This window comes from Pteropus alecto, unplaced genomic scaffold (assembly GCF_000325575.1).
Source record: "Pteropus alecto unplaced genomic scaffold, ASM32557v1 scaffold3, whole genome shotgun sequence".
Lineage (NCBI taxonomy): Eukaryota > Metazoa > Chordata > Mammalia > Chiroptera > Pteropodidae > Pteropus > Pteropus alecto.
In genome coordinates this window covers 19,321,980-19,334,072 of record NW_006442484.1, presented here as the reverse complement: position 1 = coordinate 19,334,072, position 12,093 = coordinate 19,321,980, and the positions used below count along the sequence as shown (strand labels likewise).

At 31.3% G+C, this 12,093-nt stretch overlaps 1 protein-coding gene across 1 annotated transcript in view; it reads left to right on the top strand.

The window, feature by feature from the left end:
* The window catches only part of LRP1B (LDL receptor related protein 1B), a 1,653,662-nt gene that overhangs the window by 575,141 nt on the left and 1,066,428 nt on the right, over window positions 1-12,093 (top strand). The window contains exon 3 of the mRNA XM_006921044.1: window positions 10,996-11,133. Within this exon, the coding sequence (XP_006921106.1) occupies window positions 10,996-11,133 (138 nt within the window). The remainder of the gene's footprint in view (window positions 1-10,995; window positions 11,134-12,093) is intronic.

Below are 12,093 nucleotides of genomic sequence, written 5' to 3'. Positions count from 1 at the left end.
TAAGAGAGATTTTGTTTAATTTGTGGTTGAATAAAACAATGTGCTCCATTTTTTTAGACTCTATGTCAATGAACACATTTCCAGAAAATAGGCACTGGATTTCAAATCCATTTTTGGAGATGTTAGAACATTGCTACACAAAATGTGGTCTATACAGTAGCAGCACTGGCATCACCTGGTAGCTTAAAGAAATGCAGAATTTCAGCCCCAACCAACATCTGCTGAATCCAAATTTGTACTTTAAGAAGATCCCTAGGTGATTCACATGTACATTAAAGTTTAGGAAGCATTGTCATAGAATGTATAGTATGACTCCGATCAAATGTTTAGTATTAAATATGAGGAAATGTTAATGAGAGCCATAATCCATGAAAATCATATTAGCATAGCAAAAGAAGATGAAATCCTTCATACACTCCAGCATAAAATATCAAAATGTTGACATTATCCTAGGGTCATTTTTTTGCTTTGACATTTATGGAGGCTTTTAGATATCTGTTTTTAAATAAAATACTCTAATAAAACACAACATTTCTGTGACAACTTTACATATAAATGAGACATCCTTAAAGAAATTGAATGAATTACTCTTTCTATATTAAATACTGTGCTAATTTACTTTAATTGTGGTCATTAATCAACTTCATCAGATAGCACCATAATGAAAACATAGGTGAAACCAAAAGAAAACGCTGCTGTAAAGAATTTGTTTATCTTCCCAAACTGACATGTATAGTTTTGCCTATAGCAGAATATTATTTTCTATTTTACCAAATTATTGTGTGTATATGTGTATGTGTGTATATGTGTATGTGTGTATGTGTGTATGTGTGTATGTGTGTATGTCTGTGTGCAGGCGTGTGTGCAAGTCTGATTATCTTTGACATGGATAATCAAAAAATTTCTTTTGTTGTTGCTCTTTTCTTTTTTTCAATGGGGTTTCAATCCAATTCCATGCAGCAAAGGTATTGAACTAAGACATAGATTGTTTAGAATTCATTTACAAAATAAATAAGTATTAAACTAAACTTAAAACTAAAAAAAACTACTGTGCTTTTGGAAATTTTTCATTTGCACATACTTGTTCAAACTTCTACAGAAAAGAATAATATCAAAGCCATGTTATGAATTTAGGACCACATAAAAACCAGGTCGATTCTGTTACCCGATGCCTGATTTTCCATTCTGAACATTCTGTTGACCTTTTCTTGTTCTCTTCCTTTCTATTTCAGGTCTCGTTGACCATTTTTCTGTTCATTACCATGGGTATAAAGGGTTAGAAAGGGCAGATGCAACAAAAATACATCAGTGGTTTTCTTTGCAAATATATCTGACAAATACGATTTAGTGGAGGAGGTGAGACTCACTAAAATCTTGCTATAAGTAGTGTTTACTGTAGAGCAGAATTCAGTATAAAGTTGACCAGCCTTGGAGTTCCTCAAACAGAACTGAGTGAGGAAATAAAAAAGCCTAACTGGGATATTTGGTTGATGTATGAGTTTCATTTATTTTTCCATCTTATTCATAATCCTCAACATGGATAATCAGAGATTTCATTGTTGTTGCTCTTTTGTTTTGCTTTCGTTCCTGAGCCAAGGAAATTTTCAAGAGGGTATAGCAATTTCATAAATCATTAGAACTATCTAAAAATGTAAGGAATTCCTCTCTTACATCCAAATAACAGATATTACTATTTCTTTAATTTCCTTTAGACTGTTCAGATATTATTTAGAGTAGTTTCATTAACATTATTAATAACGTTATGGTTCTGTGTGTTAGTGTTTATGTGTGTTTTAAACTCAATCTCATTTATTTTTCTATATTCTCCTTTTACTGAGAGTAAACCTCTATATCCAGTATGCTGTGAAAAGAGTAGTTGCTTTATAAAATTTGAGAAAAATGGCTACTGCCAGTATATGATTTACATCAAGGAAAAGACATTTCTTTTGCTGATTCACTATTCACCAAATACTATTTTTTAGCAGTTAATTTCACATAAATTGAAGAAATTTAGTTCTGTTTAAAACAGAAGAGCCAAGGTGTCATTTAATGAACTGAAGTAGTTACATGAGAACACTCAAAGGCTCTGTAGTGACGGCACAGGGTCTTCCAGGGAGAATCTGGCTGAGTGTTTAGTGTTGGCACATTGAACTCAAATTCAAGCTTGGCTAAGGAATATATATATATATATTTTTAATATGCCATTGAATCATAAGTGATATCAATTCTTCCTTTTAGTATTTGTATTGTTTCTAAGATACAAACTTGCCCTGTGTCTGTTCTCGCATGAAGAGGATATGTGAGTAGCAGATGTTAGATGTTAAAATCTGTTACTAATAAATAGAAAGGCAGATAATTCTACTGTACAGTATTTGAACCTATGATATTGGCATCCTTCATGCTGGGCTACAACCTGTCAAGAAAACCAGGCACTGAAATTATGCCAAGTGGTAGAAGTAGCAGGACTTTACCAGGAAGAAGTAGCAGCTGACATGTGGTCAGTCTGCTTGATCTAGAGGATGCCTCACCAAAGTGGAAGTGAGCCCATGGTGAAAGACTGATTTAAATGATTAAAGGAAGGATTTTCTTGCTATGGTTCTGGTGGTTGATCATTAGAAGATTTGGGCTTTACCTTAATTATACATACCATTGAAAACTTGTTTACATTTCTTGAGGAGAACTAGAGACATAGTGAAAAAGTATTGTCATCAAGGCAAAACCTGTGGGAACCATGTTTATAGTTAAAATTTGCTAAAAATAGACCATGTAAATTTCTTTAATCATAACTGATTGTAGAAGTCATATTCTGTATAGTGTATTTTATCTGTTGTTAAATATTAAGGTATCATCCATTGATTATAAAAGCTGTTTAGGTATTGACATATTATGGCTTCACAACTTTGACAGAGAAGTTTAAAAAATGACTAGAACATGTGTTTTACTGCTTGAGATCTCAGTAGGATTTCGGCAAATTAAAACTAGGCATCATCTTTCTGATTCATTGATTTAACACGTATTGATTCATTTAAAAAGTGTCAAGAGCCAACTTTAGAAATCAGCAAATCGCCACCAAGAAGTGTGACATGAGTATCAATGAAGTGCCTCTTCTTCTCAAATAAAAGTACCTTTGTCATTTTCACAGAGGTACTAAAATTTCAGTCTTTAGAGTTAATCCATTGTTTCTGTTAATAATCTTGTTTAAATGCAAAATACATTATTTGTAAGAGAGAACACCTACTTTATCAAGTTGACTAGCAAAGAGCAGGCCTCTTGAAAAAGGATACAGATGTATTTTAACAGGTGGAAGAAGAGGAAAAGCAATTTCTAGACCTTTGGATAAAGAGTAGGATAATCTAGCAATCTAACATGTGAAGAATAGATGCATGGAGAGGGATAAAGGAGCATTTAAAACATCTAAATAACACTGATTTTTAAATCAATCAATTTAAGTTTCCTTCTTTACACTGGGTTTAATAAATGGCAATACTGTAATGGCAGTCACTCATGATACAGTGATTTCATTTATTTTCTTATATTTTTGCCCTGAAATGGAAGGTTAGAAAGCAAAACAGACCATTGGCCTGATAAAATTCTCATTTCTAAAGCTATAATTAATAACTACAATACTTTTGCTATGTCCATACAATAATTTTAATTTGGCAATTTTGACTGTATTCTAAATGTTTATAGTTTCAGTCCAAGGGGTTATGACATAACCTGTATTTGTTGGATTCAGTACAGGAAGTTATGACAGACTATATTTGTTAAACATATGTATATTTGCTGTTGACAATTAAATTGATAAAAGTCACTTGATGTATTCCAAAATTAACAGAAAACATATGCATACACATATGCAAACACACACTCACACACAGAGAAATATAGGTTTCTCTCTTTTAATATAACAATATTTCCTGATGTGATCCAGAAAGTTTTCACTAAGAATTTTAACTAACCATCCATTTATTCATACTCATAATAGTAGCCACAATGGTGACTTCGGTCATAGCAAAACTGCTTTATATGGCATAATCTTTCTTAGGTAACTAGGCATACTTTTCATATATTAAATACATAAAACTCTGTATGTCAGATGTGAAAAATTTTCCTACACTGAGACTTCTGAAGAGGGAAGACTAAAGAAAAAAAAATTTTAACCCTGGAACAAGTTATAAAAGTTGCAGAATCGTCTTCCCCAGCACCTTTAAAAATGGAACAGATGTCAGAGAAGGCTTAAGGGAGGTACAAGTGGACATAATCAATCACCTTTATATTTCTCCCCATTCTTGAATCTTCACAACATCCATTCAAAATATATAAACAAATAAAGCATTACTGAAATCCATTTTACACAGAAATTATTTTATTTGAGTGGGTTACTATTAGATTGAGTGTACATATATCTTTAGAGGTTCTTATTCATATTCCTGATCCTCAAATATAATCATGTAGATTAACAAATGATATCAATTAATATTGTATTATTTAAAAGTTGAAACTCATAAATTCAATTTTAATTTTTTTAAATACTATAAATTTCTTGTTTTTACTTAAAATAATCAGGTGAAATAGCTCATATGTAAAAGTAAATTGTGTTTGATTATAGGATCAGGATCTTATGAAATAAGTATTTATACTCTACTTCATTCAGTGGCAATTTTCACCTCCCTAAAATATACCATATTTCTCCCATCTCTTTTGAATTTTTCTGTATGTAATTATCGTCTGTAAAGTAAACCTCTTTCTTTTTCACCTAGCAAAATCATTCATAGTCAAGCTCAAACTGTGGGCTCTTCATCAAATTTTCTTTGTGAAAAACACTGTGACATAAAGATTATGAGAGGTAGAGACCAAATCTCTGAATTAGAGATTTTATGTACCATTTATTAGTTGTCTAAACTTGAAGCATTTGACCCCACTGAGACTCTTTTTTCACATTTGAAAAATGGGTATAATAATAATATCCACTTCTCATGATTATCATAAGGAGTAAATGAAACCTGGTTTGAGAAACATTATCCAAATTTTTTTGTAGATATCTCATTTTGTTCTATGAACTCATGCAGACATTGTTTATGTTACTTTTAATTTTTTTACAATACAAAGATCTGTGTACAATTTATTAACTGTATTGATATATGCAGTTTCACATATATTCAATGATGCACAAGTGCTTTTATTTATTTTTTTACTCCTCCCTCTTTATAATATAAGACTGAATGTAGGAATAAAATCTTATTACTAGTTGATATAAAATCAAGTAAAAATAAATTGGTATGTAAAGTTACCACTAAAAAGCATAAAATACCATCAAAATTCAGAGTTTTAAATTATATCATTTTGGATTTTATTTGATTTGGATTTTATTATATCTGTTTATTCACTTTAAAGACTAAGAATTGATTAAAATTTGAAGAATTATTTGCTACTCAGCTTCTAGTAAAGCCTAGTACTGATTTTTAAAAATACTGAGCAATATATGGGCTATTTCCACTGCCAGATTACCTTACAATATTTAGATATTTGAGTACTGAATTCTGTGGAGAGTTTATATTTATTAAATTGAAGATCCCATGATTTCTAAGAATTTCTGACAATTGCTTTTAAAATTAACTTTCCTGAAGTCATTTAAAAACAATTTTTAGTGTCATTGTAACTAAGTAACACATTAAGATTTCTGTAGCATCATTAACTTGATTGCAAGTGCTTTCTTTTCTACATTTATGTTTTTATATTAAAAAAGAATATTTTTTCACAAAATCATATCCAGTTTCCTGGAAATATTACAATCATTTTTCCAAGGGAAGAGGTAATTCCTTTGCAATTAATTATATAGAACTATTTCATCATAACATCTATTATAATTTTCACAGCTGAGAAACAAAATAGTTACAGCAATATGTGCCACTTATGAAAACTGTAAAGAATGTGAACCACTTTATTTACTCCATGATTTTTGAGAAAAGTAGTATATAACATAAAGATATTTAATATCATTTATCTGATTAATATTAAACATAATATTGGATTATATAATATATTTTCAGAAATAATATGTTGTAAGCAATGCAAATTAAGGTTTAATTAGTTAATAAAATCAGATGAAGGGGTTCGGTTTTGTTGTGGCCAGAAACTAAGATTGATCATGATTTTGAGAGTAGTAGTGTGGGTTAAAATGGTATTTGTAATATCTATTCTGAGAATATATTTATGGTGGGAAAAGGTAACTTTTACCACAGGAAAGAAAGTAGAAATTAGCCAGGTGTTAAAAAGTACTGAGCATTCATTCAACGACTGTGTATTGAGCAACTATTCTGTGTCAGGCTGTATTAGATGTTTGTATTTCCCAGACAGAAACAGCCAAATTGAAAGAGTATATGTGAAATGTATCCAGGTGTGCTCAGTGGTGTAAATAACATCAACAATGACATCAACAACAAAAATAGTGTGACTAGAGTATAGAAGGCATGAGAAATAATGGTGTGAAGTGTATCAAAGAGAAAGAAATTCTGGTCAGTTTTGAATACTGCGTATACTGCTGGCTTCTGCATTAGCGGAACTATGGAGACCTTGGGGAGAAGCAGCTCAGCAGTGTTGGAAGCAGAGGCTACAGTAGAAGAAAATGGAAATACACAGATCCAGTCTATATTTTGAAGAAGCTTACCAGTTTAAAAAAGAAGAAAAAAGTAAGAAAAAAGGAATGCTGCATGAAGGAATGTTCAATCAGCAAACATAACCTTATTCTTGAGTGCAGGGTGAAAAAATTGGATGAGATTGCAGTCCAAGGACTTAGAACCATTGGAAAGAACAATATAACCAAGCAACAAATCTTGATAAGACACAATTGAAAAAGTGGAACATGATAGAGTGTCAGGTAAAGAAGATAACTTTGGGGGGTAGAGGATTGACGCTGGTTCTGTTAAGATACAATCATATAATGACAAGTGGAGATATTTTATTGTATATGCCATTATAGAAGAAAAAAGCTCCCCTCCTTTATAAAATGCACTATGTCAATTATCTCTAACCAAAAATGACATTTGATAAGGCTCACCACCTTTTACTGAACAGAGTAAGATATTTATGTGTAAAAAATAATTTAAACATTCAAAAACATACAGATGAATCACATTATCCTTGCCTTATCCTAGTAGGCTTATTTACAAAAAGTTTTCATTTAAAAAATGAATCCTATTTTAACTAATTGGATAAGACATAAAAATTTAATATAAATATTATTCTGTGTTGATATATTTTAAATCCTCCTAATAGTGAAGTTTTCTTTCTTGTAATTACTGTATGTAAAATTTTTCTACTTTACTCAGGTCACCTAAAATTAGATTTGGGGGATGACAAATATTTTTTGAATATGCCTTACTGAAAATTGAACTGATATTCTCACTAGGACTACCATACTTGTTAAATTTCGAAGTATCTTTGTAGTATTTTGAAATTTCTTGCATACTACCCTGTTATCACAGTCCCTTTCCCAGATTCCCCCAAATCCACATGATTTGGCAATGAAAGAAATACTTTCAGGTTTATCAGGGAACCTCCAATCCTGCTCCTTGTTATGTTCAGAATATGATATTTGGTCATAAAATGTTTTGAATGCCTAAAAGCTTTCAAGAGGTGAATAGTTTAATGCACCATAGACATATTTTCAGGAATTCAGGTAGGCTCCATTATCACATTGCCTCTCTTTGTCATACAGGTAAGTGGGTAGAAGTGGTGATTAATTTGAGTTTTCTCTTCAAAGGACAACTAGAGGGCCTCCATCAGATAGTACAAGCCTTTACTGCACAAATAATAATTGGGTATCAAGGATGAATTAGTCCCTAAAACAGCAGTACACTAATATCCTTATTATCTGGCTTCTGGAAGAATTTTAGTTGAGGCAGTCATTGTTGTTTCTCATACTGCCCCATCTTTATTCCCATTTTCCAGAGAGAACAACATTAAAATACTAGTTTTAGCAGAGTTTTCTAAACAAAGTATCCCATTTCCATTTTTCAGAAGGAACAACAAAATACTGGTTTTGGCAGAGTTTTTAACCAAAGTACCCCAGATTTGGTCAAAGGGATTTGAGATATTGATTCCCTCAATTTTAAAGTTAATTCATAAGACCTGGGGCAACCTCTAAAATGATTTCTGCTATTTGCATCTATGTAACTTGCAAAATTCTCATCTAATTATACTTTCATATGAAAATTTGAGAAGGACTGGTTAAGGTACAATCTATCAACCAATGGCCAGTTATCTAACTGTTTATCCAGTGTTGACAGAAACCAAGACAAAAGAATATCAAAGTTTGTAAGAGTTAGTCCATTAGGAAAAAAAAGCTATTTCATTCTTTCGAACAAATTTTTCTTTTTTCTCAAGTTCTAATACTGAAAGAATTAAATAGTTCTATATATTGCTTTTGAGAAATCCAAACTTTTTTTTGTTCTCTCAAAATTTGTAAGTAGCTGAGCCTTTTTTCTGAATACCAGATGTACATTTCACTCCGTGTCACGTTCATCAGTTACCTGACAATCTTAAAAATGAAAAAGCATACTTTCACTTGAGCCAACACGTGTATAATTTTTTAAAAATCTTGTTTCTTAGAGGAAGTCACATTTTGGTCTCTAACTCCAAAACCTCCCAAGTTTATATAGTGCTTTTTTTGTTTGTTTGTTTGTTTGTTTTTGATGGAGGTAAATTTTTTCTGGAGTGATTTTAATATATCCAGCCTAAACACTACTTTTTTAATATTTATGCAAAGATAAATGTTTTAAAACTTTTTAAGAATAAACCAGTTAATTTTAAGAACTACTTTGTGACTGCTGGTCATAGTAGTTCACAGATTTTCAAAGCTAATTCGCACACATATATTTTTAAAAGTATGTTAATCTCACAAATATAAGATTCAGTAACTAGAAACTCTCAGTGGAAAGAGTTACTCTTTTATTCCTATAAATAGAATTTAATTTATGTATTAGTACTTTAGTTATATATATGGAAAAATGCATATTTTTAAGTTATTGATACTCAACTTACAGAGACATGTTATAGTAAAATTAGTTGTTCCTTTGTGGTGACAGGTGTTTAATAAAACAAATAGCCTTTTATCACAGTAATTGTATAAATATACATGAAAAAATGCAGAGATACAATACTGCAGCCAGTGAAGCTACATCATAAAAATTTGTTTGCATCCTTCAATCACAAATGGTTTAAAGCTGTTTTACCATCAAACAAAATCACATACACCTATAATTTATTTTTTGATAAAGCATTACAAAAAAAATACTTACTTTTAGCAACTCCAGCTTTTTAAAAATTTTCTTTTGTAGTTTTTTTTTTTGTTTTCCAATTTTATCACATCGCTATCTTCTATAATTCTCATAATTTTGCATAACCTAGAATATGTTAGATTGGCCTTTTTGTTACTGCTATTAGATTGCCTCAACTAAACAGTGAGGTAAGACATAAATTTTTGAGCTTTTTTTTTCTTTTGGATCTTGCAACAGAAAAGAAAGTTATGGTATACAAATGTTTACCGAAAGGCAACTCCCCTTCTTGGAACATTCTTTATTTAACTATGATATCAGCAAATACTTAGATGGTGCTTGCCTGGAAATATGCTAAGAGCTTTTGATATAATCCTTACAACAACCTGGTGAAACTAGAGAAAGTACATAACTTGCCCAAATTGCTCAGTTTATAAGTGATGGAATTGTATAAATATACATGAAAAATACAGATATGCAAGGCTCCAGAGTCTGTTAACTATTCCACCACACTGCGTTTATTTACATGATTAGCACATGAATTCCTACTCTGAGCCTTCATCTCTCAGTGCTCAGTGCATTGCTATCAATAACTTTCAACATTCACAGCAACCCTACAAAGTTGACTCAGTTGATAATTCCACTTACAGATGAAAAAAAACTAATGCTTAGTTGATTAAATTAATGTCCCATGGATTTTTGATAGAACTATGATTAAAACCTAAACGTGTCTGTCTATGGAATCTGGGCTGTTGGAATAATCAGTATCAGACTGATACATAATTGTAGTCATATTGGTATGACTGCACTTTGGATTTGAGAGAGCTTGGCAAGATTAAGAATATGGGGAATTTGGAGACTGCCTATAAAAGTAAAAGTAGGATTTGGGATTCAGTTACAACAATGTAACTGAAATTGACATACAGCAATATATAATTTGGATATTTGATGAAGATTTGGAGTGGGTGAACTTTGAGAAAAGACTATACTCTGACTTAAGTATATTTTTAAAAACACAAAGGGTTATTAGATAGAGTTACCACCAGAAGGTAAATTCAACTAGTATGCCTTGTTCATTATTACCTCCCTACTCTTTAGCAATTTCTGTTATATTAGATTGCACAGAAAAGGTTGTTTTTGTTTGTTTGTTTGTTTGTTTGTTTTTTACAAAAGAAGCCACATATAAATAAGTATGTAAATAGCTAGTCTTTATATTTCTAAAGAACAGATTAAAAATAAAATAACTTTTAGATTGTCATGACTTCATTTAAATTCCACTAAAACATTTTTGTTCATGTTACCTGATATAATTCTATCAAGAATCCTGCCAAGAAGTTGTCATTATCCATATTTCACAGTTGAGGAAATTGAGATTTATACGGTTTAAATACCTTGCCCACTTATCTAAGAATAAGAGATTGAACAGTGACTCAAATCAACCCACAGACTTTTAATCTATGCTACTTTTAAGTGTACGAAAGAATAGTTGTGTTTTTAATGACTTGAAAAAATACACAATATTTTAATTCCTGTGCATCTTTTTAAAATTAAGGTTTTAATCATATAGGCTAATTTTGTTGTCTCAGAATCAGAGCTGCCCTCTGGTAGTATTTTCTAAAGTTTTGTAAATGAATTCTAGTAAATTTTTGTCATAACAGTGTCAATATTAAAAAAACAAAGCTAATCCATATCATTCTGTTTCCTTTTACATTTTTTTCAGGTCCTGAGGAAGTAGAAATCAAGTGTCCCTTGAATCACATCGCTTGCCTTGGTGCCAAGAAATGTGTTCATCTATCCCAACTGTGCAATGGAGTCTTGGACTGCTCAGATGGGTATGATGAAGGAGTACATTGTCGGGGTGAGTCCGTTTGCATAACAATGCAACTAAGTATTAAATTTTTCCTAGTTCAAATGAAAGTTCAAAGAGAACCTATAACCTGCTTTTTCTTTCAACCATAACCATATCAGTTATTGAGAAAACACAAATTTTATTGCCAAAGACACTCAATATGCATTTCAAAGTGGCAACTATAGTGCTTTATTGAAAAATTCTGTTAGAAAAAGAAACACATGCAGACTTTGAAGTTGAGTTCTTAAACAATTATATATTCCGTAGAAAAGATACTTTTGAACAAAGGACAGTTGAGAAGCCTCTGTCACAGTAGACTGATACCATACGGTGTTATATGCTTGTTTCTCTGAACCTTTATTTAAACAAAGATTATTTGAAGTAAAACCTCTACAACAAATATTTTACTAGGATGTAGTCATTGGAAAATTTTCCTGAATGTTATTTCCATGAAGTTATACTAACTTTTTTTTTTAAATTTATTTCTTTTTAAAGCAAACATCTAAATTTTACAATGGTCAAGGCTGTACCTATATATTTATGATAGGTTTTGAGAAATAATAAAAATCTCAAAGTCAATGAAAAATTCATTGCAACTGGCATATTTTAATAACATTGGTTAAGGAAGGGGAATTAAATGTGAGATAAATGAAAACAACAAACAAACAAACAAACAGTAAAAGATTAAGGTGAGTTCTGGAAACTGAATCGAGTTATCAGTCAAGTGAACCAAGCCATTAGAAGAAGTTAGAAAAGAAACCACTAGGCCACAAGTCTCTAACTGAGATTCTCTCTGGCTGAGTGAAACACAAAGGATATTTATTGAAGCTGATGTCAGCGAGAAGGCTGTTCTTCATTTTGTGGTCAGTAAGATAATAAGGAACAAATGAACTGTAGAAAACTGGAGATGCAGGTCTGTTCTGTGGACAGATTCACACAAACTACTTGCTGCCATGTGGCAAAAGGCCC